At 32.8% G+C, this 26,267-nt stretch overlaps 2 protein-coding genes, 1 long non-coding RNA gene and 1 pseudogene across 3 annotated transcripts; 2 read left to right on the top strand and 2 right to left on the bottom strand.

Moving 5' to 3' along the window:
* Window positions 1–3,664: 3,664 nt before the first annotated feature.
* On the top strand, window positions 3,665–6,020 carry LOC142533226 (clathrin light chain 2-like). Its single transcript, XM_075639918.1, has 3 exons — window positions 3,665–4,085; window positions 5,144–5,297; window positions 5,405–6,020. Exons 1-3 carry the CDS (start codon window positions 3,703–3,705, stop codon window positions 5,816–5,818), a joined length of 951 nt encoding a protein of 316 aa, XP_075496033.1. The 5' UTR covers window positions 3,665–3,702; the 3' UTR covers window positions 5,819–6,020.
* LOC142533235 (uncharacterized) lies at window positions 4,677–5,137 on the bottom strand. Its single transcript, XR_012816701.1, has 2 exons — window positions 4,921–5,137; window positions 4,677–4,807 (listed from the first exon to the last, which is right to left on the bottom strand). It is a non-coding gene; the product is annotated as an uncharacterized LOC142533235 (long non-coding RNA).
* Window positions 6,021–10,615: 4,595 nt separating the features above from the next.
* On the bottom strand, window positions 10,616–11,728 carry LOC142533218 (uncharacterized; annotated as a pseudogene).
* A 12,562-nt stretch (window positions 11,729–24,290) lies between these two features.
* Window positions 24,291–25,777, top strand: LOC142533211 (uncharacterized). The gene is made up of 2 exons (XM_075639894.1): window positions 24,291–25,160; window positions 25,291–25,777. The coding sequence occupies exons 1-2, from the start codon at window positions 24,566–24,568 to the stop codon at window positions 25,662–25,664; spliced, it is 969 nt and encodes a 322-aa protein (XP_075496009.1). The 5' UTR covers window positions 24,291–24,565; the 3' UTR covers window positions 25,665–25,777.
* Window positions 25,778–26,267: the final 490 nt, after the last annotated feature.

Genomic DNA, 26,267 nt, shown 5'->3' with positions numbered 1-26,267 from the left:
AGTGTACAAACTCACTCACTGTGTTTCCAAAGAGATCACACACTCTCTTAATACAGGAGAACAAAACACCTCACAATATTATAGAACTAAGCACTCAATTGCTTATAAAATGAGAGAAAACTCGAAGAAGTGATGATTTCAGAATGAAGAGGGAGCTCTATTTATAGAGCCCCTTGTCCGTGTGAACACGCGTTAAAAAAGTGTATTCATATTTCAGTCTGAATTTCTTTCTGACAAATCAATTGCCAATCACCACGTTTAAAATTCAGCTCCCACCTTTGTTGACTTGCCGACATCATCAATTGGCAAAACAAGCTAAAGTTGCATTCATATATTGAGTCTTTATTGATTGTTTTGAAAATATTAGTAGAACTGAAAATTGATTTTTACTTTGTTAATTGTTTATATCACTTTCTTCTTAGGACTACTTGGCTATCGCTGCATCAAATCATACACTGCTACACTTACCGAGATATTATCAATAGAAAATGTTGAGCTCTTCGAATCGACCATCTTATATGTTCTGCGTAACAATGTGTTTTATTTTGTAGTTTTGAAAAAGATTAAACTTAGGAATATTTAAGTTACCCTATTTTTTCTTGTTTAATAATTCAATTTGGCAATGATGCCATGCATGAAGAAGAAAAGAAATTCAAAACATCAAATGATCTTTAGCCAAAGTATTTACATAAAGCTTACTGCCGAACATGAACAGTCACCCATTGACCACATTTTTCAACTTACTACTTTTGCACAGTTTCTCAAATAGGAAAATCAGCAAAAGTATTTTTCCAAATTCTCTTTTTCTTTGTAATTAAAGTGTGACCTGCTCTTTCTTATTTTATTAATGAGATTTTTTTTCCAGGTTTGCTATCTGGAGTTATACATGTCTCCCCCACCACGTTTCGATCTCGTTGAAAGAACTAAAAGAAATTACACATGTCTCCCCACCACGTTTTCTTGAAAGAAATAAAAGAAATTTACAAGACTGTGGTTGTCAACGAAGAGTAAACCATTTTGTTTCGAAGCACAAGATTTGAATTGATGCAATTCAAAGTTTTTTCCAAGTTAGAAAACATCAAGAAACAAAGCAAGAGGGATAAAATATGTACGAAATACAATCATAGCATGTATCTCGCCATCTAAATCATCATCATCACACAGTTCCGAAGAAAAGAGCTCCCCTTTACATGTTCAAAAAGAGTTGCTGACGGATATATATATGCTTGAATCTCAAGAAAGCACTTCAAAAATACAAAACAAGCATCTTCCAACAAATTCAATTGAACATCAAATCAGCCCAACTGGTAAAAGAAGTCTCGACTCTAAAGAAGATATAACACACAAAGGCCTAAAACATGTCAAACAAGACGGATGTACTTATAATGTGTATATTTTTGAAACTTCTTTGGGGGTAATTGTTTATGTAATTGTTATTACATAAACAAATCAAGAAGCTAGAATTTCGAGAAATATAGATGTTGAAATCAATTAAAAAAATCGTATGTATATGTAAAATGTTCCTATTGCTAGCCTCGTGATAAAAACAAAGTTGCAAAATGTAGTGTTTATTTATATATTGGAAACAATCGTTCTTTTCTTGGTGTTAATTGGTTGAATCATAATTTTCTTGTTAATGTTTATCTACTCTGGTCAAACACTTACATTTTAAGTGCATGTAATATTAACTATGGATTTTGATTGCAATGTGTATACTTTGAACCAATTTCTTATAGACGCTATTACCTTAACAATTAATGTATTAAAATTTTCAAAAATATAAATGTTTAAGTCAATTAGAAAATAATGAAAATAATATGTATATATATAAAAATGGGCAAAAACTTGTATGAGACGGTCTCACGGTTCGTATTTTATGAGCCGGATATCTTATTTGGGTCATCCATGAAAAAATATTATTTTTTATGCTAATAGTATTAATTTTTATTGTGAATATCGGTTGTGTATAACACTATCATTATCTCAAAATTATTATCTATTGAAAAGCAATCGAAACTGTTTTTTTTTTTTTTTAAGTAATAACACAATAAAAATCTCAGTTAACCTTAAGCTTTGGAACATATTTGCTTCTATACACAAGTGAATACTAAACGGTTCAGTTAGATGATATGATTTCACGTTAACATGTTTATTCCTTCGAAAAATTTTGTTTTTCTTAATTACATGAAATTAATATTTTTTTTCCTATTCTTAACTAATTATTATTACATTCTTTGAATAAAAATGTTATATAATTCTACTATTTTTAACTTCTTCTAGACTGTTATCCATCTTTTTCTTATTAACCACACAAGTATTATCATCTTTTTAACTGGCTAAGAACATGGATTCTTTTATATATATAAAAAAAAATATGCATATGTCTTTTAAACATATTTTCTCAAAACGTTTCCAACTCATTACTTAATATTAACATTATAACTCACTTCGAATCTTATTCATTCTCAAGATCTCTACATAAATTTTTTAGATAAAATATTCTATATTTGAATATTTTATATATCATTTCACATATATTTAAAAGTTTACATCTTTAATTACTCAAGTAAAAACAGTACTAAACATGTATTTTTACTAAATGTACTCTTACATACTTTCATAATTAGAAGAACAAAATAAATATAAAACTGATTTGTACTCTTATACTTCTACCATTCTACAATCATGCTCTATGTTGTATAAATCTTCATTAATTCTTCTAATTTTCATATTGACTCTCCACTTTTTATCACATTTTTAATATAAGAACTCACTAATCTCTATGAAGAAAACAAATAAATAATCAACATACCTTTATATCTTTCCATTATTCTACCTTTATACGACAATCTTCTCTTTCAGATTCTTTTTTAAATATATCGAAAACCAATAATTGACGCTCTGAACATGTTCATAAAGCATAATCCTGAAAAATTATTTTTAAGATTGAACAAAATTTTATTAAAAAAATAACAGAAGTTGAATAAAGTTGCAGACGAACTAAGACGACAAGAAAAAAAAGCGACGAAAAGAAATAAATGGATTGTAGGCTCACATATTTAAGTTTTTTTTATTTCCGAAAAATTATATTATCCGTACCCGATACCCGATCGAGTATCGGTAATATATTATGTTACGCACAAGCATGTCACATGTGCATAAACTCATTTACTTCAATTTTTTTATATATTACAATACTGGCTTCTTCTTTTCTTTTTCCTTTTTTTTTTCCATATTTAACATTAACAGAAGTTATTTCTCATTTTTTGTTTCTTAACATTTTTACTCGAACATATTAATTTTAATTAATACCTTAAAAACTCAGAATTATTTATTGTTAGTTATATCAATTAATTATGAAAGAATCAATAGTTGTTTTATTTTAGTTTAGATTTAATTATTTGTCACACATTAACAAAAATTAAAGTGTAAAATAAGACATATACAAATATAAACACGGGTTTAGTTTCTTTAAAAAAAATCATATATTACACTACAAAGTTAGGTAAAAACTTCAAAAATTGAGATTCCCGTCTAGTTAGCATTAATAAATATATAAACTAATTTATAAAAAATAATGTTGAAAATATTGTTTTTAATATTATGTGTAAATGAAGTTGATTAGTCTTATATATATATATAGATAGATATATATGAGCATGAATGAATCTGCACGCCAAAGATTTTTCTGGAGAGAGAGAAATGGCATCGTTCGACGCCTTCAGCACGGACGGAGAATCGTCGGCGCGTCCTTTTGACGACGGCGGCGGCGAAGCTTACGCTGACTATGGCGATTCCTACACTACCTTCTCATCCGAAACTCCGCCATACTCAGCTGCTCCTTACACTTCAAGTTACGGCGACGCCGAGGAGGTTACGGTGGATCACGTCAACAGCTCCGATCCATTCGGTTCGAATCCTGGACCGTTTGTACAGTCAGGTCCAGTTCCGATCTCTAATGGAAATGGAAAATCGACTTATGACTTGGGGGAAGGTGCGGAGGGAATGTTGAGCTCGGATGGCCCTGTACTTCCACCTCCTAATCAGATGCAAGAAGAAGGACTAGCTCTTCGGGAGTGGCGGAGGTTATAATTTTTTAACTTGTTTCTGTCTACTTCGGTTGGATCTTTTTTTCGTACTTAATTGGGCTATAATCGGTGCAAAGTTGAGGTTTTATTGATTGATTTGTTTATTCTGTGACAAGTTTTCATCTACGATCTGAACAACTAGGACTTCGAGCGATTTTGAAATTCGATGGAAACTGTTAAACATGCAGTTAAAATCCTTTTGCAAGATGGGTTTTTGAATGGCGGATTGGGTCTTCAATGAATCTTAGCAAAGTAGGATCGCTCGAGAATATATAAATTCATTGCTACATAATTTTTAGATATGCCGTTGGAATAAGCTTTGACTTGGATAGTCAACTTTGTTTCTTGAAGATCTAGCTGCTTGAAGCTATTGTCAAGGATACGATTATATTGTTTCCACCAAAGTTCATATTCAGTTCCTTTTCAAAACTATAAATTGGTGATCATTTATAGGTTTAGCCATTCAAAAATCAAACTAGCATGGAATTAAGAGTGAATTTATGACATTTGATTATCCTAAGTTTAACTTCACTTAAAAGACGAAAATTTAACACATGAAACGGATATATTAAGATATGGGTATGTTGATCTATTACTCGAAATAATAGCCTGAGAAGAAAATCTCAAGGCAGTTGCTACTTAAGGTTTCGCCATATTCATTGTAAAGCGGTTGAGTGCCCTAGTGGGAAGATTATGTGGAAATGATTTTTATGGTAAACCTAGATGAATCGAAGTCACAAAAACCAATTGTTTGATCAGAGTTTATCTGAAGATATACCTCAATGGAATGCCCTAGTGGGAAGATCATGTGGAAATGATTTTTATGGCAAACCTAGATGAATCGAAGTAATAAACACCAATTGTTTGATCAGAGTTTATCTGAATCAGAGATGAGTTTTAGATATACCTCAATGGAGTGGCATATAAATATGGGATTCATGTAGTGACTTTGAACTCCATATCCACCATTCATGTAGTGTAGTATACATCTTTTTAACAGACTTGCTTAAAAGAAAAATCATGTGCGATATCAATATTCTTACGTCTTGATACAGGCAAAATGCCATTCGACTGGGAGAGAAGGAAAAGATGGAGAAGGAAATGAGAAACCAAATCATAGAAGAAGCCGACGAGTATAAAAAATCATTCTATGAGAAAAGAAAGCTTAACGTGGAGACCAACAAAAATATCAACCGGGAGAAAGAAAAGGTTCAGTTTTCAGTATTATCACCTTGATTTACTCGTGTTTTTGTTTCTTTGCCTCAAAATTAGAAGATATCGAATGAAAAATTTCCTCGGCATTCTATATTGAACAGTTATACCTAGCCGGTCAGGAAAAATTCCACAAAGAGGCTGATAAACAGTATTGGAAAGCCATAGCGGAGCTCATACCTAACGAGGTTCCCAATATCGAGACAAGGGGTAAAAAGAAGGATCAAGACAAGAAACCATCAATCTCGGTCATTCAAGGGCCCAAACCTGGAAAACCAACCGAGCTTTCAAGAATGCGAGGAATATTAGTGAAGCTTAAGCACAATCCACCGCCTCATATGTTACCACCTCCACCGCCACCTCCACTTCCCCCACCTGCTCCTGCTAAGGATGGAAAAGGTGGAAAAAATGCTAAAGACTCTAAAGAACCAGGTTTACCTACAAAAGATCCTGTTTCAAATGGTGTTCCACAAACATCAGAACCTGTTGCACCAGCCAAAGAAAGTCCTGATAGCTAATTTTTTCCCAATAATTTATGTACTCTTTACCCCCATGTTTTAAATATTCTTACTTTTTATTCGAAAATTTTCTTTTCTTCATGTTCCCCGTTTGAATTGTTTGTCATTTTGATTTCTAGCCCAGGCAAGTTTCACACCTTCTGTGTAGTAATTGTTTGCTGAACATATGTTTATGTTGTAATAATATTTCGCGTTTTTTCCCGAGTTGAGAAGCCAGCTGAAGATGTTATCCACTCCATTACGTGTAGCCCCAATCAGAACCAGGTGAGTGTCATTCTTGATTTTCATACAGCAGGATAGCATATAAACTAATTGTTAAGAGAATTTGTCTAATCAGTGGAAAAGCACGACAGTTTCCATTAATAACCAATTATTGAATTTTTAACCTGCTGCTTTGTCGAATAGGCGGGTTGGGTTGGAAGTTTCCTGAACCACCCAAATAGCAGGTCGCTCCCCCGTGGGTTGTGGCTGGTCGACCCGTTCTGTCAAATAGATGGATTTGATTGTCTTAATGGTTGGTTGGATGTCTCAATGGCTCGTTATGACGACTTTATTTATGTGGATATGAAATTGTGGAGAAAATGAAAACATTTAATACACCTGCGTCTCGCATAGGATGGATCATAGAGTTTACATTCTGTGGACTTTTCTTACCGACTAATAGCGACTAGCATGAAATTCGTGTAATATAGGTTTAAACTAATTAGATATGATATAAATTAAAATTTTTGATTTTAAAAAAAAAAAACATTTTGAATCATTTTGTTATTTATCTTAGTTTAATTTTTTGGTAAATTTATGAAAAATCTCTTTGCCAATTTTTGACTTCAAGAGCCATATCTCTTTGTCCTTTGACGGGTGACAATTGATTTATTTCATTTTTCCGATGATAAATAAAGAATGATTCCTACCATTCATTTGATGCCTTCTTGTTATGTTAAGAAAGTGATGGAACTTAGATCCCCTCGAAAGAAGGGGACTCAACAAGGAGTTTCGAACGACTTTGGTTTACTGGAGACATCGACATATTGATGTCAATTGATTGATACTCAGATTCCTACGAGAATGAAATGAGAGTAGGACTTCTATCATTTTTTAAGCTCTTAGCGAGAACCATGTCTTAATTACCACCCGACTTGATACCTAGCTATTATTAGCATGATATTGGGAATATCATTGCTATTACTCCCCTGCTTTTTCAGGGTAAGAAGGGGTAGAGAAAATGTCTCGAGGAAATGCATCTCATGTACATCAATTAGTATTTGTAGTTCTTCCACATTCATTTCATCAAAGAGTTCTAAGTTATCAAACCTAGGAGGAAAAGGTGACTGGCACATAAGAATTGTTGTATGTCTAACCACAATTTTTTAAGAATCAATACCTGGACAATGTTATAATTTTAATTTTAACTACCTACAAACTCAAATTTACATTTTTGCCATTTTTTATTTAAATAAATATATAATTTTATCCACAAAAATTACATGTGACTTCTCCATCTAAAATATTTTTTTTAAATATTGTTTCTCAAATATCTAGTAAATATTTATTTGACATACAAAATATCTATTTTGGAAATTTCAGATACTTGATTTATGATATTTTGAATACTCCAAATGTGAAAAAATATTGGATATCCGAACGATCACTATAAATTCAGTCATTGTTCGTAATTTTTAGTACCTGAAAAATATAAGAGAACACTTTTATGTTTACATGATTTATTAGTAAATATTTTATTACGTGACATACGGTTTTAAATATTTTATTATGTGTTAAATGCTTTTAATTATTTGCTGCGAAATATGCATGTTTAAATGTTTAAATTGTGAGGTTTTATATAAAGGTTAGTTTTTATATTTGTCAAGGTATGGGCATGATTCCGAAAACGAAGGGAAACGATATTAGTCAACGAACAAGATTTATAGATTTTATATTATGAAAAGTTTATTATGCCTGAGTTTTTTAAAGTTTAAGGTATGAAAAATGAAAAGTATTTTAACCTGTCTATTCGAGTGTCTTTTCCATCTACCAAATTGGTTCCTATTATGAGGTGCAGATACTTGATTTCGCTCATTAAATATTTCAAATATGTAAAAATATATATTATATTTTCGAGCAATCAACATAAATTTAATCATTGTTTGTCTTTTCATGAAAAATGCATTATGATGACTTATTCATGTCATTTTATTTTTAAAAAAACACAGTTCCCCACTCATCATGAAATAAGATTAAATATTTATTTTAGAGTTTCAGATGATTGATTTGACTATTTGAATACGCCAAATGTGCAAGAAAATACTTAAGTTTCAAGTAACATTAATTAACTTTTGATGGTGTCATTTGTAAAGTTAAAATGTAATACTGAAATTGGTATAAAGAGTATCTAATTCGAGTACAAATACTTGATTTTCCTCTCTAAATACTCATATCTAATTATTTGGAGATGTCAAAATATAGTTTGAAGTTAATATTGAGTGGCATTGTTGATGACATTCGTGAAGTAAAAAAGTGATACCTAATTAATACAAATAAGACAAGACATAATTCGAGGCCACAAATACTTGATTTTACCCTTTGAATACTCAAATTCGATTATTTGAAGATGTCTAAATATATAATTTGGAGTTAATATTGAGTGACATTTGATGGTGAGATTTGTGAATTAACAATGTGGTACCTAAATTGATATAAATAGTACTTAATTCGATCCACATATACTCGATTTTACCCTTTTAAGACTCAATTTTGATTATTTTGAGATATAAAAAAATATAGTTTCAAGTGATATTGAGTAACTTTGATGTGTCATTTGTGAAGTTAAAATATTGCATAAATTGATACAAAAAGCTTCTAATTCGAGTCTATCAATATTTGATTTTACTCCCTAAATAATAAAATTCAATTAAATTTTTATATCAAAATATATAATTTGAAGGTAATATTGAGTAGCCTTTGATGATTACATTCGTGAAGTAAAAATATGCTACCTAAATTAATAAAAATAATACATAATTCGAGTTCAGAAATACTTGATTTTACCCTTTAAATACTCAATTTTGATTATTTGACGTTGTCAAAAAATATAGTTTGAAGTTAATATTTTCTATGATGTCATTCATGAAGTAAAAATATGATATCTAAATTAGTATAAGGAAAACCTAATTCAAATTACAAATAGTTGATTTTATTCCATAAATACTCATATCTGATTATGTGGGGATATCAGCAACGGAAGATCAGCATAACAGGGAATTCACGTATCTGTTGGTGGTCAAAGGCAGATTTGTTTTTGTATGTCTCATTGTGAAGCTAAAATCCACAGATGCACACGTACCACTACGAGAGGTCATTGCTTCAGTTTCGTCCTGAAAATCTTTGAAATGATGTTGGTTGGTTGATGACAAATCTATATTACCATAAACCGATTCAACGGATCGGATCCGTTTTTGTCATCACATGATTTTCAGATCCATTTTTGCTTCTAGAATTGCTATCAAGACGTTAGGAACAAACGGTAGTTTTTTGTTTTTCCAAATTTCCATTCACTACAGAATCATTTGGATTCATATCTGGAAATTTTCCATTCAGTACAGAATCATCTTGATTCTTATCTTTTACAAATAAGTACAATAATTAAAATGTTACAATTTAAGTTTTACCAACAATTTTGAGCAAGAATAAATAATTAACGATTTCTTTTTTTTTTTATGTTTTGAATTAGAATTTCAAATTTTTTTGTTCTTAAAATTTGACATGCTTACTAAATGATATTGATTTTTTGTACTTTTATATGTACATATATATATAGTAATAGTGGTGTCAATGATGTTACTTTCCAAATAATGCACCAAAAACCAGTAATTGGTAAGTACTATAATTTCCATAAATAGTTTACAAAATCTCCAACTTGATATTGCCATAATGGGAGAGATTCCTCAAATCTCATGGCCCTTTCGGACCTATAAATCCAAGTGCAAACTCATCGTGCAAAAATCACCAAAAGCTTATTGATTGATTTCAATCTATGGCATCGTATAATGCAGCAGCAGCCCATTTCATTCTCTTTTCTCTCATCTTTGCAGCCCTCTTCATCCCCAATGAAGGTAATTTTATTATCCAAAGTGTTTCTTGATCGATATCTTTAATTTCTGTCTCTATTTCTTCTATTTTATACATTTTCGTCCAAATGAATCTAAATAATAATGAGACTACAAGTTTCTATCACAGAATTGGATTATAAGGGGGTGGCTTAATATAATTTCGAGGGATGATCTTGATTTTTTAGAGTTTTAATTTTCTCTTGCAATCGTCCCTCTCGTCCACCAATGGATCTCTTGGACCTCGTATGTTATGGCATTCATATACAAATATTTTTTTTAAATTTCGATTAATGTGTCTTCCGTTTGAAACCATGACAAAAAAAACCCTAAAGAATGAAAACCCAAATGTTTTTTTTTTAAACCCTTTTTGGAGAGAGTTCGTAACAACGTACTTACTATAATGAGTGTGTCCTAATTCTCTTGTTTACTCAAACGTTTTCTGTATTTTCTTATATTGAATTTTCTTGTTTCCCAACAGGCAACTACAGCGGGGGCAACCGCGCTGCAGCGGATGGAAAAATCGATGAAGAGAAGCTGATGAATACAGATATCAGGGGGGACGACGTGAAGGACAAGAAAATAAATATTACCTTTTGCAGGCATTACAACTCATGTGGTATTGTTAACAACTGCTGGTGTTGTATTTGGGGACAGGAATGTTACTTTAACGAGCAAATGTGTGAAGAACATTGTCCACCTAAACATTAATACAATTTATATTATGATAGATAAATCCGTACTTAATTTGCCCAAGTCTATGATCTTGACACTGTTCGCACCTCAGTTTTCCTTCTCATTGTCGCTCCTTGAACCTGTTATAGAGCATGAACAAAGCCAGGAAAAGTAAAATACAGTATAAAAATAGCATTACGCCCTGTCGCGAAATTTTACGAATGAAAATGAAAAATCATATCTGGCAATGATGATTCGGTTCCATTACCATCTTGTATCAACTTTGAACCCTCGTACGAGAAAAGGCTTACTGCATTTCGATAACTTATTTCAGCAAGCTCTTTTTCTTCAACTTCCAGTAGGTGTGCAACAGAGGCAAGTGCGTGATGAATGTTAGCCGGATGATTAAGGGTTCTTTCTGGCTGTGACTATGTATTTCCTTTTTCACCCGAACCATCACTACTATCCTTGTCAGTAAGCTGTTTCTTCTCAGAAACATCTCTTTCAACCAAGAACAGTGAATCTTGATTACTTAATGTTGGATGAGCATCAGGTGCATCTGTCTCAAACAAAAATCCTCTCGCGAGGAATGAACTTCGCCATTTTCCTCGCCTTGCTTTCTTGCACCGAGTTCAGGGACCATCTCGCCTAACCTAGATAAGAATGCAGCACCAGGCCGGTAGGAAATGGACCAGTAGATTTCAATATGTGAAGAAGATCGCCAAAAGCACGGACACAATGGACTGATGCTGGTCTTTTTAACTCTTTAGCGGGTTGAAGCTGCTGACGGAAAATTTCAGCTTGACCAGTAAAGTCAATCTACTTTCCGAAAGAACCTTCGTCTAAGCCGATCTCTCCAACTGCAGCTGAGGGAGTAGTAGCAAGATACTCCTTCAGCGTAGCAAGCCAAGCAGGAGTTCTCTCACGAATAAACCAGGGATGAAGGGCAAAGTTTGGAATGACAAGGATAGCTATCATTCATCTCCTTAACCAAATGCCAATCTTTCTCGGAGACTCCATTTACAGCAAAATAAACAACACCAGTATCAAGGGCCTCTTCAATTAGTTTACAGGACGGGTTCAAAATTCTCGAATCTTGAAGGTGACAGTGAGAATCAATGAGTTTAATCATAGATATAACTTCGATTTTGACCACTTTCCAATCTTCAAAGATTGATTGGTATAGCTTCAAAAGCAGGAGGAAGAAGCTGCCAATGCAGTACCAAAGGACTAACGTCAGGTTACAGCAAGGCAAGAGGATGGATAGCCAAAATTAATCACTTCCTATGAAAAAAATGTCCATTTCCTGTGCAATCTCTTGGAAAATGTAAGTTCAGCAACAATAACACACTGAGTTGTGGCTAAAGCAGTGCGGTACTTGGCCATCTAGGTGTGAATGAATCAAGTTTGAGTTGAGCTTATGAAATTTCGACCACAAACTCAACTAAAGAAAATTAAGAGGGAGCTCTACGAACTCAAATTATAGAAGCTGGAGCTTCAGTTAATGAGTTTAGCTTCGCCGGCTCACTCATGAGCTCAGTTTGGACTTACAAACTTTTTATGAAAATGTTCATGGGCTCAGAACATCAGCTTGGCTCCCAAGCTCGAAAATGTGCCCTGTATGTTTAATTTAGAATAATATATTCATATGTTGATAATAATGACAACACTGAAAATGTTTAAAAATTAACTTTGAGCTCTTGACCTGCATTACATTTGAGCTCGAGCTCGAGCTCGTGCGCAAGTTCAATCTCGAATCAAGCTGGCTTGTCGTCTGGTGACCTTCGCACCCACTCGGCGCTTTGCTAAATTTCTAAATTCCTTCCGCCGGCAATTAAGCGGCCCTCTTTCATACATGAAGGTGATTGAAAAACATATTAAGAAAATTCTTTTTATTTCCATACTCCAATTGCGTAAAATAAACCCGTTCCGGATGCTGATTTTGGCATCTACTTACGGAAATCTACGTAAGAATTAAAAACTGCATTAAAAAAACAAAATATTGAAGAAGAAAGTCAATCTGATTCTCCTACATAAATAACACTCTAGAAAGTAAGAAATTTTCAGACCCAAAACCTTAAACTACAAGCTCCTACATAATCCTATCCCTTTCTTCCCACATGCCGTGATCAAAATCGCACTAAATTTCGGAAATCATGGTACAACTAAAACAATATTCTATAACAGAGTATGATGTGATCCGGAAGAATCGGGTTCGAGATAAGTGGGCAATCAATCGGATGATGAAGATAATTTTGTGTTCTGCAAACAAGGAAAAAAACTCGTGAATGGGTGCCGGAAGAATGTCCGGCGTGGTCACTCAGATGCTTAAGTCAGCAGGTTGAAGACGAAGAACACAAGCGATATATGTGAGTGCTTGAGAATTCAAAATTCCAGAATCAGTAAATGAGAAGTATACATGTTATTTATAGTACTAAATCTCATCATTATCTTGTTTTCAGTGTCACATGCTAAGTATGGTAAGGCGGCTGCCCATACTTTTTGATTACTTATCAAACACGCCAAATATACGTTGTTCTGACAGATAAAATTACCAATATCAATACACTCGAGTGTGGTGCGCTTCTCGAGGCAGCCCGGGTAGAAGTTCTCGGGAGCTTGCATGAGAGCCCGGGCGCTCAATTGCCCGGGAAAAAAATATCCTGGGCATCCCCATGTCCGGCCAATACAGAAAGTACCCTTCATATTGACTATGGTTTGGGCTATCTAATTAACGTATCGGGTCATCCATGACCCGAGCTCTTATGGAGGTATCAGAGGAAAAAATCGATTCCGCATTAGTTAAATGTTCGGAAAAAATTGGAAATCCTGCCAAGAACAAATGATAACTTAGATTAGAGAAAATTACAAGCGCATGAGCAGCTTCCAGATGATCAGAGGGGGAAACAGTGGTGAGTGGTAACAGGGCCGTGCTTATTCAGAGCCAAGTGAGTCCAATGACTCAGGCACATCTCTTTTTTCGGTTCCAAAAATTTTTTAAAAATTTATTATATATAAAAGATAAAAAACCGTTTTTTTTAAATTTATAAATATTAAAATATAAAGAATCAATAAAATATCAAATAAAAGCCTGTAAAATTGCTTATCCCAAACTCAGCGAGAAAGAGAGAACAATGACGAAGGTGATATGACTCTCCTTTTCATCGCTCCACTCTTCTATCCTTCGTTTTCTCCATCTTCGACTCCAGCATCAGTTGCTCGCCCTTGTAACTGTGGCAACCAAAATTAATTGATTTATAGTTTTGGCCCAACTTCTTTTTTGGGCCAGGTTTACAAATATATATATTTATTAATATTTATATACACACACTCCGTGGCGAAAAGAGGATCAAAACACTAGACCAAGAGATCCGTGACAATTCATCCGTTTATTTTTAACTTTATTCCAATTTCGTTTTTTAATTTTATTTGACCAAAACCCTTAAAATCAATTTTTTTTCGTTAATTCAAAACCTTGGTTGATACATTTTAGTATGTAGTTGTTTTCTTGGTTCAATGATGATTGCATAATTCAATGAGACTTGAGAGTCGGAGATACTTCGTTGGGATTTAAAAGAACTCTGACACAATCTAACCTATTTATTTTTGTGTATGCATGTCAGTATGTTGCTGAAATCTATCAGTTGAGTACTATAATGATCCGAATATTTATTTGAATTAAGTACCAAGTAAGAAACTATTAAAGAATTGATAATTAAATATTATTAAATAATTGATTAATTGATGATCAACATATTGGGATCCGTCGATTTTAAAATAGATCATCCAATCTATTTCATATTACATTATCCCAAAATCCAACTAGACGAACGAGATTATAATATATAGATGAGTACTTTTAATTTCATTTGTTTCCTACACCGCTTTCCATCAGCTACTTTCTCTCGAGTTCTAACCGTATACTTTAGGTTTCTAGTAAGTTGCTAGGGCAGTTTAGTATCGGGAAGGAAGGGTCGGTGAACCGAGACTCGCATATCGAGACATCATCAGCGGGTTGACAACGGACGCATATATAATTCTAAAGCATTAAATAGTTCTTTAAAGATCATCAGAGAGAACTTTGAAACATGTTTAGTGATTATGGATCTGGTATGATAGTGATTTCAATATGTTGGTGTAGGACCGAGCGCTTGCCGTTTTACCAAAAGCTATAGCTAGTGGTAATGGTGCAACTCAAATCTTTTAAACCGCACAGCAGCTCAAGCACCACGGTTCAATCGCTCTACCAAGCAGGGAAAATTATTGCACCCAACAATCTTCCTCCCAATAATTGCACTCATTGCAATCAATGGGAATCGAACCCGTGACATTGGCTCTGATACCAATTGTAGGACCGAGCGCTTGCCGCTTTACCAAAAGCTATAGCTAGTGGTAATGGTGCAACTCAAATCTTTTAAACCGCACAGCAGCTCAAGCACCACGGTTCGATCGCTCTACCAAGCAGGGACAATTATTGCACCCAACAGTTGGTATTATCTAGGTTCAGACGAATAAACTTTCTGTCAGATTGTTTTAGTGAGGTACGTGATATACTGACTGAGATATCCAAATGTAGTATCTACACTTATATGATGCATATTTATATGTTTCATGATACATTTTTTTACTGTTTTGACATTTATGCATGACATATCACGTTGGTCCTGATATCTTTTGAGATATACCTCGTTTTTTAGGGCCGCTCAACCTTGTTCTGTATTGTGGACGGTTCGGTACCGAGAGCTACAGTGTCCGACGGGACCTGCGGGCTCTGATAATCCTGAAACAATGTAGGTCTACATCTTGATGACGAGTGTGGAAACCAAAACATACCTAGAACAAATCAGATATTACACACTCAGACATCTCTAGACTGAAAATGAGATTATTGACTTAATCTTTGATATCCGATGATATTGCATTTCACATGCATCATATCAATTTATATACTCATACACTCTCATATTGGGCGATTGTCGTTCACCTCCTTGTTTTCATCTTAGACAGCTCATTACACGTGACAAATCTTAGGTTGGACAGTTCGGACGCGCATGGGCTATAGTATTTGGGTTTTCTGTGACGATCTAGTTGAGGTGTTATTTAGTTCGTATTCTCGCGCATTATTATGATTTTGTCTTTGTTGTATTAACGTTTAAAACTGATATTATTGTTCTGTTTTCATTGAATTGTAAGATACTTAAACTATTTAGTTTTCGTTGTTTAATTATTATTATCAAGTTTAATTGTATATATTTAATAATCTATTAGTAGTGACTCGAGTAAAAACGTCACAAGGTATTTAAAAGTAAGTAATGGTATGTTGAGACAATTTATGACACTATACCACATCTAGGTTGCGTGACTTAGAAACCACTAAAACGTCATCACATAAGATTCTCATCATATCCTAGTGGGTGCTAAATCTCACTCTAACAATAATAATAATAATAATAATGATATAAGATTCACATTTTTATTTTATTATTCTATATTTGTATAAGAAAAATAACGAAGTCAACACGTTAAATTAAATTTCGGGGAAGTTAAATGATAGCACTATGTAAAATTGATTTTGATTTGGATTGAGTATGTTCTTTCAATAGATGTTCGATATATAAAGTTTGTTGAGTATCACATTTTTCTTTGTTTAGATATGATATAATAAAAATACCGTAACGCCATTGATTTACTGGAGATTAGAATTATATATAGTCAAATATAAAAAACAATATTTATAGGCTGTATCTGAACGAAGGATTTCAAGTTCATCATAATAAATATATTAGTTTGTTTGAATAAATTTATTTGATAATAAATTTGAAATATCAACTAGTTATTTTTGAGATATTGCGGTGAATTTCAAATCCATATAAATATAAAGTCATTTCAAATCAACATTTCAAACATTTTTTAAAATCTAAATCATTCAATTCAAACGTAATTTTAGTTCTTTTAATAATATAGCCCTATCGGTAAATACATATAGGTTATATTTGGATTGATTAAATCAATTGATTTGAAATGACTATGTTGAGGAGTGAATTCGAAATTGAAACATAAATATATACTTGGTTAACATAAGATATTTTAAATCTTTTATTATAATTTTGAACTAAATGGGATACAATGTATTTGAGAAATCAAACTCTTCAATGCAAACGCAACCTAATATTATATTTGCATTGATTACTTTAGATTTGTGGGAAGATTTAAAATCAAAACATTTGAAACCCATTAATTTGAAATGACTATATTGAAGAGTGAATTTGAAATTGAAACATTAAAAAATGTAATTGGTTAAACATAAGATATGTCAAATCTTACATTCTAATTCTGAACTAAATGGATACAATAAATCTGAGTTGTGGATTTAAAATAAAATCCATTCAAATTCTTCCATCCAAACGTAACCTAAGCGAAATTTAGAAGTAGGTTAAAGTGTGGCGGAGAAGGAGCAAAGCTAATTTGATTTTTTTTAAAAATGAAAAAACTGAATGTGTGTCACGTCACTTGTTATGTCGTTGGCGCGCATGAGGTGTCTGCAAAGAGATGTGCATCAAATATCTTCTATGCTATTTTGGGCGCCTCTTGTTTAGCATCCCGATTTATAGAATGTCACGTCTAACGTATGAATTATATATATATATATATATATATATATATATATATATATATATATATATCAGTTTTTATATGATGTACATCTATTGTGCACACCAACACATATATATGTGTGAGATATATCAGTTTTTATATGATGTACATCTATTGTGCACACCAACACATATATATGTGTGAGACTGTGAACCTTTTACAATTAAATCTCGTATTTTTAATCTAGATTTATTTGGAGTAATTGATTTCGGGTAAAATAAATCAAACAATAAAACACACTATTTTCCTCTCGACCCAGTTCACTCACTGGACTTTGAAAATACTTGGATTTCTGGATTCTTCATCTATAATTGCTATCCAATAACGCGAAATCCATTTTGTCCTAGAAAATTTCCAACAGGAAGACGTCTTACGAGATTTACATGAAATGGATGAGGCGTCTCTCTCCATATCTTCTCAATTTTCTAAGGTAAGATATTACATCATTCTTATCTTTTCGATGCTACTAATAATAATTAAATTAATTATTAAACGAGTCGAAGTGATCAATTTTTTTTTACAAAAACAAAATCGAATTGATTTAATCGATATTTATTAAAATGTTAGGTTATCGAAGTTTAAAATTTTTATTTGGACATTCAAAATTTTCTTTGGACACTGGTATTGTTTAAATTAAATAATATTCATAGGGTGTTAGAAGCTATACATTAGTGAACAATTCATTCGGCTCCGAGTACTCCGGTATTAGTGGACGTAGCTGTTGTTGTAAATCCCTACGAACTTTCTTCAAAATTCCTTTCTTTGATATTCGAATCAAGTTCACGACTGGAATATTTGTTCATATTCTAAATTGCACTAGAAATTTAGAAGAACTTTTGCGTAGAGATTAAAGAACTTTTGTGATAGAAATTCCTTTCCTTCCCCTTTTTTTTCTAGCTTGGCGGAAAATCTTGGAAGAATAAGGGTTGTGATTCTCGAAAATCACAATGAGGAATTAGTGGAGGTTATGGTTGTTTTTCATTACCTTAAAATAAGAACATTAACCTAATTTTCATAATTGTGGATTTAGGTTCTTTAATTAAATTTAATGGGCTTTGTTAATTAAATGGACTAGTCAAACTAGTTTAATTAATTATATTAAAGTCCATTAAGAACTTTAATTATTTAGTAGGTTGAACTTGTACTCCTAAAAGCCCATTAAATATACTTTTCATTATATTTAATTTAGTATTTAATAAACCCAACTTTTGAGTTTAATAATTTAAATCCTCAAATTTTATAAATTTAACTTCTTGAATTTATTCTCTCCGAATTTTAAATATCATAAATTCAACTCCTTGAATTTATTATCTTAAAATTTACTTATCGTATATGCAACTCATTGAATTTACTATATCATAATTGTATATAAATTCAACTTCTTGAATTTATTTTTCCGTCAACGTGAACAAATGATCCAATGTTTGTGTGACCCTCAATGTTTCAGAGTTACAACTAGCCATGAGTTTATGGCTCTTTGTGATTCAAGACAATTTCCTTTATTCGGGCTTACCCTAATTTGTCCACATTTCAATGCACCAACATTTGATCATGAGAATGTCACAAACCATTTTCTGATTAAACTCATCGAATCATGGTAAGAGCCTCTAGTAGCATCGCCCCATGATTCCCTACGTATCACTGATAGTGCCTGCAATAACCAATCGGTTATGATTAATGTACAATACGGTTCATTCATCTCATATATTCCGATCGAATATGCAACCATTGATTCATCTAGGGTTGCATATTAGATTAAATAGATATGTGATACAATCATGAAATATTCATAGTGTCAATGCATGCACAACTAGAGAACTCCTTCCCTAATGTACATCTCACACTCTATCCAGAGATTTTATGCGCTATTATTTCGTTAGATCATATAGGTATCCACACCCGTAGGTGAGTGGTGAATTCCCGACTACAATGCACCGGCTCCTACATATGTTGCAATTGCACCCAACCTCGCCACCTTGTGACCCTCGCGGAGTAGATAAACGAGTCAAAGCACAATCCTCGTATATAGAGCCTCAGTGTTGTCCCGGGTCGTAAGGATTAATCATGTACAATCACAACCAACAACTTGTCCTCTTGATAAATGATAACCACTTGAAAAGTCTGAGGGAGGATTGTTCGGTACAATCATCGTATGATTACTCATCTGTATGATTGGACATCTTTATGCCATTACCATGAAATACGGTACACAACATCACAGATGTTAGTCTCAATCTCAAGCGACTTTTATCCTTGTTTTAGGCGGTTGAATCGACTAGGAACGAATTTAGAATATACAATGTTTACAAATGAGTTTCAAGATCGAATTATGATTCATTTGTATTACAGTATAATCAAGAATTTTATCTACGCTGGTTGCATGAGTATAGTATATAGATAAAGTAAAATAAAACCATTAAAAGTTAAATTATATTAAAATAAAGATCGTTTATTACTCAATAAATTCTCTAACCAACCGTTGGCTTGCAGGACATTTACTCTAACATAAAATTGAAACTGAATTTCGAAGTTAACCAAATCGAAGTTCCGAGCATGCTAGACCTAGTTAACTAAGGTGAAAAATGATACAAATTACAATAAAAGTGATTATTATTATTTTTCCATCAAATTAATTGCTATAAATAGTTGGATGAAGATAAGAATTTGTGTTGAATTTGAAGTTGGGGTCGGCTGTAAGACTAATTAATTAGGCACGTTCTGCTCCCAAAAGCGCGCAATTGTCTTCCACCGCCATGTTTTGATGCATCCGTGGCATCAACTGCTTCTGCCTTAAAAAAACTGAAATATATAGCGTCTCGTTTCAAAACATTAATTTATCTAAATTATGAGTAGATTTTCTGTGAGACGGTCTCACGAATCTTTATCTGTGAGATGGGTCAACCATACCGATATTCACAATAAAAAGTAACACTTCTAGCATAAAAAGTAATATATTTTCATGGATGACCCAAATAAGATATCTGTCTCACAAAATATGACCTGTGAGACCGTCTCACACAAGTTTTTACTTTTTACTAATATACTCTTATTGAATATGAATAATTGTATTTAGTTTTCATTGGCAGTGAGTATAATTTGTTTTTATAATATAATTAAATAAGGTTGTATTAGGAAATTTGCATGCATGATTTGTTTTCCTAATATCATTCTTAATCCGTGTGAAATAACAAAGTAGACTATGTAATTGGGACAGATGGAGTGATATTTATATTTTGTGTGTCCAAATTGGTCTGTGTTAGTTGAAATATATATAATGTATATATTTTCTTTTTCAGGAGTACATTGTGATTATTCTAAATTTTAATTATTGAGATCAGATTTTATAAAATTTAAAACCCATTTAATGATGCATGTACACACTTGAGCGTTCAGGTAGATTTTGGAATTGGGAAAGATGGAATATATGATTGTAAAGAAGAAAAAACCTATACAACATTATCGACTTAATTTTCCAGTGAAGTCTTCAAACACGCAAATATGGCTTCAATTCGTCCTGTTTGTTGACTTTCAAACCGTCCATTTACTATTTATCGATTATCAGTGGATAATATTTATTTATTTAAAAAAATATCATACATATATACGAATATATTTTAAAAAACAAAATTTGTTTACAAAATGTCTCGCCTCCATCGTCGGTCGTTTGGAGGCACATGTGGTCACTTATGAACAGAAGAATATTGAGATAACTAAGTCGTGGAAGCTGCCAAAAGTCCCATTTTCACACTTTTGTTCTAACCTACTATTTGTTTTATATCCATTTCTCTGTATATTTTTTAGGTATGCCAAAGTACATGTAAAGTTCAACCATAACTTGCTTAATGTTTTATTTAAAAACCATATATATGCATGCCTAACTAATTATATATAATTCAATAATGGTAAAGGAGAAAACATAATTTTCACCCAATACGAAAGAAACTGTTTGACTCGAAAATTGCGGGGCGTGCCAGGCACGTGTTCGTGCCAAATGTGAATGATCCGACTTCGTTTACCAAGCGTTGTACGTCTCGATTCGGTCGTAAGTTCTAACTCCTTCGAAATCACTCAAAAACGCAAAAACAAAATGAGAAATATGACAAAATTACAGGAGTAATCCATTAACAACATCAAATATAATTATGTTGCTATGAACTTGATAGACATTCTACAATAAGTTTGAAGGAATGAAAAAATAGACTGCTTGGAAATTGAAAATGAGCGAATAATTAATTATAGAATTCTGCAGAGCTTTGCTGTAGATTTTTGTTGGATGTGTTTGTTGTGTTTCTTTCTGATTCCTCCTTCTGCTTTTGTCACATTTTGCACGTCAGTTTGGGCTCCTTTCCACGATCACTCCACGATCTTCCATCTTGGGTAATGGTTGTAACTGGCCGCAACTTTATTTCAATGAGCTTTATCTGTTGGGCTTTGCTTATGAGCTTCTGAAATATTTTTAAGCACAACAGAAACCACATCATTTTCCACTTCCATTGCGTTTAGCCAATGACAGTGAGTTCGATTCTTCCTACAAACACTTTATCAGGCGATAATTTCACATAATATTTACTTAATACGGTTTATCTTATTAGTTTCTCTAACATACACCAAAAAACAGCAGTTATAAGTCAAGACTGATTTATAAAAAGTCATTTCTCCTTCGAAATGGTTGCACTTCAGCGTTATTCTTCATGCGATTAATATAGAAATCATCTACGAACTCGTTATCAAGAAATGTTAAAAAGAATATACAACAAATTATGTACACCAACATGAACAAAGACATACAAGGAAACAAGAACACTACAGGGCCATGTGGGGTTGGAATGTTCCTTAAACAAAAGGATCAACCTTTCCTCTATCCTTAATTATGCCACCATTTATTTTCTTTTTAATATATATCATGTATAAAGAAAAGTGACACCTTTTTTAACTGCTCGGTCAAAAACGGGATATGGTCGGTGGGGGCGAGGGCTGGCCTGACCTCCCACTACTGCGTGGGGCTCGATGCTCCCCGCACCCGTTGGCCCCGGAGATATTTTACCCAACAAACGCTCTTGCTTCGTTTTTTAGTAGGTTTTTTGTGAGACGGTTTCACGAATTTTTATCTGTGAAACGGGTCAACCCTACCGATATTCACAATAAAAAGTAATACTCTTAGCGTAAAAAGTAATATTTTTTCATGGATGACCCAAATAAGATATCCATAAAACAAAATATGATCCGTGAGACCGTCTCACACAAAATTTTTTCTTTTTTTTTTAAATTTCATTATATGAATATAGAGCACATCAAAATTATATATATACACATACGAAAAAAATGATGATGATTTTTTACAAAGGAATACATTTTTGTGACTAATAAATTTTTTTAAAGTACCGACTTACCGTAAATTATGCTCTAACTTTTCCTCAGATAATATGATGGGTGGGTTCATTTGTAAAAAAAAAATTATTGAAAAAGAAATATATTTTCAATGTTTAATAGTTGCTTTCACAGTAAGTGCAACCGAACATAATTAATTATTTGTATGGTGCACGTACCACGAAAGTTTGCTTGACCAAGACCCGCGAGTCCTTTTTTATTTATTTATTTATTTAAGTCATATAGTGTGAACTTTCCCTGGAATGAAAAAATGATCGAGTTTTATATAGATATATATACACGACGTAATTGAATAATATAATTATTTATGATTTTAATTATCATATGAATGAAACAATTTCTAAATATAATATCAATCTAAAATTAGTCACGTCGACATAACAACTTCACGTCATATTCTAATTTTCTATAATATAATCTTCTATTCATATTATAGCTTCGGTTATTCTTATATTAAATGCGATGGATGATTCCATGGGTTAACAATTAATGCAAATGGATAAGCAGGGAAAGTAAATTGAAATTAAGAGTATGGAAATAATTCATTAATATTTTTTTAAAAATTAAAACTAAAATTTTTATATAAAGTGTATAATATCTGGAGTAGGTCTCTTGTGAGACGGTCTCACAAATCTTTTTCGTTGAGAAGGGTCAACCCTACCGATATTCACAATAAAAAATAATACTCTTAGCATAAAAAGTAATACTTTTTCATGGAGGACCCAAATAAGAGATTCACTTAACAAAATACGACATGTGAGTTGTGAGACGGTCTCACGAATCATTATCTGTGAGACGGGTCAACCCTACCGATATTCACTATAAAAAGTAATACTCATAGGTACCGTTTGGTTCATAGTATAGGATATATAGTATGAAGATAAGTAATATTTTGTAATAATAAAATAAATAGAAAATGATAGTTAATATAGTGTTTGATTTGATTGATTTAACTGATTAAATTTGAGATAATATGATATTACTATTTTGTCCTTGTTAAAAATATTAATAATATTATTTATTAAGGGTAATATCGTACTTTTATATTATTGATTTGATTGATGTGAGATAAATAATTACGAATTTGATTGATGTGAGATAAATAATTAATAATTTGATTGATTGAGATAAATAATACTTGTACAAAACAAGTGATATGATAGGACTATTTATATTAGTACTTACCAATACTTGAACCAAACGGTACCTAGTATAAAAAGTAATATTTTTCATGGATGACCCAAATAAGAGACTCGTCTCACAAAATACGACTCGTGAGATCGTATCACACAAATTTTTGTCTAATATCTATTACTATTTATTAAATTTCTTGTCGTGATTTGTTTTTAAATTTGAGTTTATTAATAAAATATCAAATTTCTAATATATGACAGTATATCTATTTATTTACATATTAAAGGTCTACAGTTCAATCATGGGTAGCAACATAGGTCAGTTTCCGGTTTTTTTTTTTAAAAAAATTCATTATTTTAATTTTTGATATTTTTTAAATTATAATAATATTATTATATAAATATGAATTAAATTAATTATAAAAAAAAAGGTCGACAACGTCTTACGAAAGTCATTAGTTTTAAAGAGTTGAGGACGCCAAGTCCAACAATATACACCTCAACTTGCAACACTACGATATTTCAGTCACCGGTGCAGCATGCGTACCCCACACCCATCTTCCAATCCAACGGCCTAGATATCACAGAGGCCCACAAACCGCGGCCCGGAACCCACGTAGCTATAATATATACGTTCCGTTTGCATGCCGAACTTCATTTCTTCTCACCTACCATCCGCCCGGAACTCACCGTACATTCGCAGCTGATTCCAATTTCCATACCACAAAAGATCTGGGAAAAACAAGAAAAAACAGTGAATTTATTGCATAGTATTCGAGTTCTGTTCGACTAGCATGTCGATTTTATCATCGAAGTTGTTCTTGATCTCGGCTGGAGTTGTTTCTTTGGCTATGGGATTCAAATTCTATGTTCCGTTCACCGTAGACGAAATTCCGTTGATATGGTCCATCATCATATCTTGGTTGAAGCCTCCGTATTTGTACGTTATCATCAACGCTATCATCGTCGTAATCATCGTTTCGTCGCGCTTCCACTGGAGTCCATCTGAGCCGTCAGTTCGATCTGAGCATTTGATTACGGTAAAAACTCCTCCGCCATCGTACTATGAGTCACTGTCAGCTCAACCGGAGATTGCATCTGTAGTTAAGGATTCCATGGAGGCTGCTTCGGTGGCGCTTTACGACAGTGAAGATAGGGCCGTTGAAGAGAAAACTGTTGTGGTGGTGAACGGTTCAAACGTCGTTTTTGAAACCGAAGATGTAGCGGAAGCTAGGGATGTGTTTGTTGACTCGATGCTGACGTACGATCCTCCTCCGCAGGAGATGGTTTCTCCTGAGCTTCCGCTGGAATTTCTACTTCCGGTGAGGGAGAAACCTCTGGTGTCTTCCAGATTCGGCAATAGGAAACCTACGAGAACGACTCCTGAAGGTAAGTACTAATTTACTTTTTGAAATTTTACCATTGAATCAAACTCCGTAATTATCTTAATTTGTGAATTTGAATTCGAATTCGAATTTGGAGCCATGTTTAGCCGTTTCTGAGATCGGAAAATCCGCAGGAATGAGAGCTCTGAAGGTGGCAAAACCAAAGAGGCAGGAAACACTGGAGAGCACTTGGAAGATGATAACGGAGGGTCGTCACGTGCCTCTCACGTGGCACACCAAGAAATCCGACGCCTGGGAGCACCACGTGGCATCCACTTCCGCCCCTTCGGATCACGTGGCCACACCAGAGAACTTCCAGGAAAGAACCAGCTACCACCCACCACCGGATGCGGCGGCGGTTAGCCGGATCCTCAAAGACCCGTCACTGGGTCAGGACGAGTTGAACCGCCGAGTTGAAGCCTTCATCAGAAAATTCAATGAAGACATGAGGATACAGAGACAAGAATCATTGAATCAGTACAAAGAGATGATGCAGCGTGGCCTATGATTTTACTTAGTTCGAAAAATATATTTACATACCATAATCATGGAAACCTTTAGATCTAGGATTTTATTTTATTTTTTTCCATAAAACTTAATAGTTTAATATATATATCTATATGTACAGTTGTTAATATAATATATATATAATATTAAAATAAATGAATGTGAATTATTAACGTTACAATATATTTTTGAAGGAAAAAAAATACTACCAACACTATAATTCTTATGTTACAATTCTTAAAAAAAATCAGAAATCAATAATCTTATTAAATTATTTGTTAACATATTTAAGAAACATTATTCAATGTAAAAAAAATAAATTTACCTAAGTTAATTTGAGTAAAATTTTTATGAAATGATCTCATATATCTATGTTCATGGGACGAATCGATTCGATCTATAAGACTTAAAATAATATTTTTTTTATGAGTTGGAACATTTGGAATATATGTCACAAATTGACTTATAAGATGATCTCATAAAAGTTTTTATGAATTAATTTTAATAATTTTTATATTTAATAAAAAATATTAAAAGTCATTTTATATTTATATCAATATTTTAAAAAATCATTTGAAGATATATTAGAAATTTTAGAGAAAAA

The sequence above is a fragment of the Primulina tabacum genome, chromosome 2 (assembly GCF_025594145.1).
Source record: "Primulina tabacum isolate GXHZ01 chromosome 2, ASM2559414v2, whole genome shotgun sequence".
NCBI classification, from domain to species: domain Eukaryota; kingdom Viridiplantae; phylum Streptophyta; class Magnoliopsida; order Lamiales; family Gesneriaceae; genus Primulina; species Primulina tabacum.
This window is presented reverse-complemented; position numbering and strand designations above follow the sequence as displayed.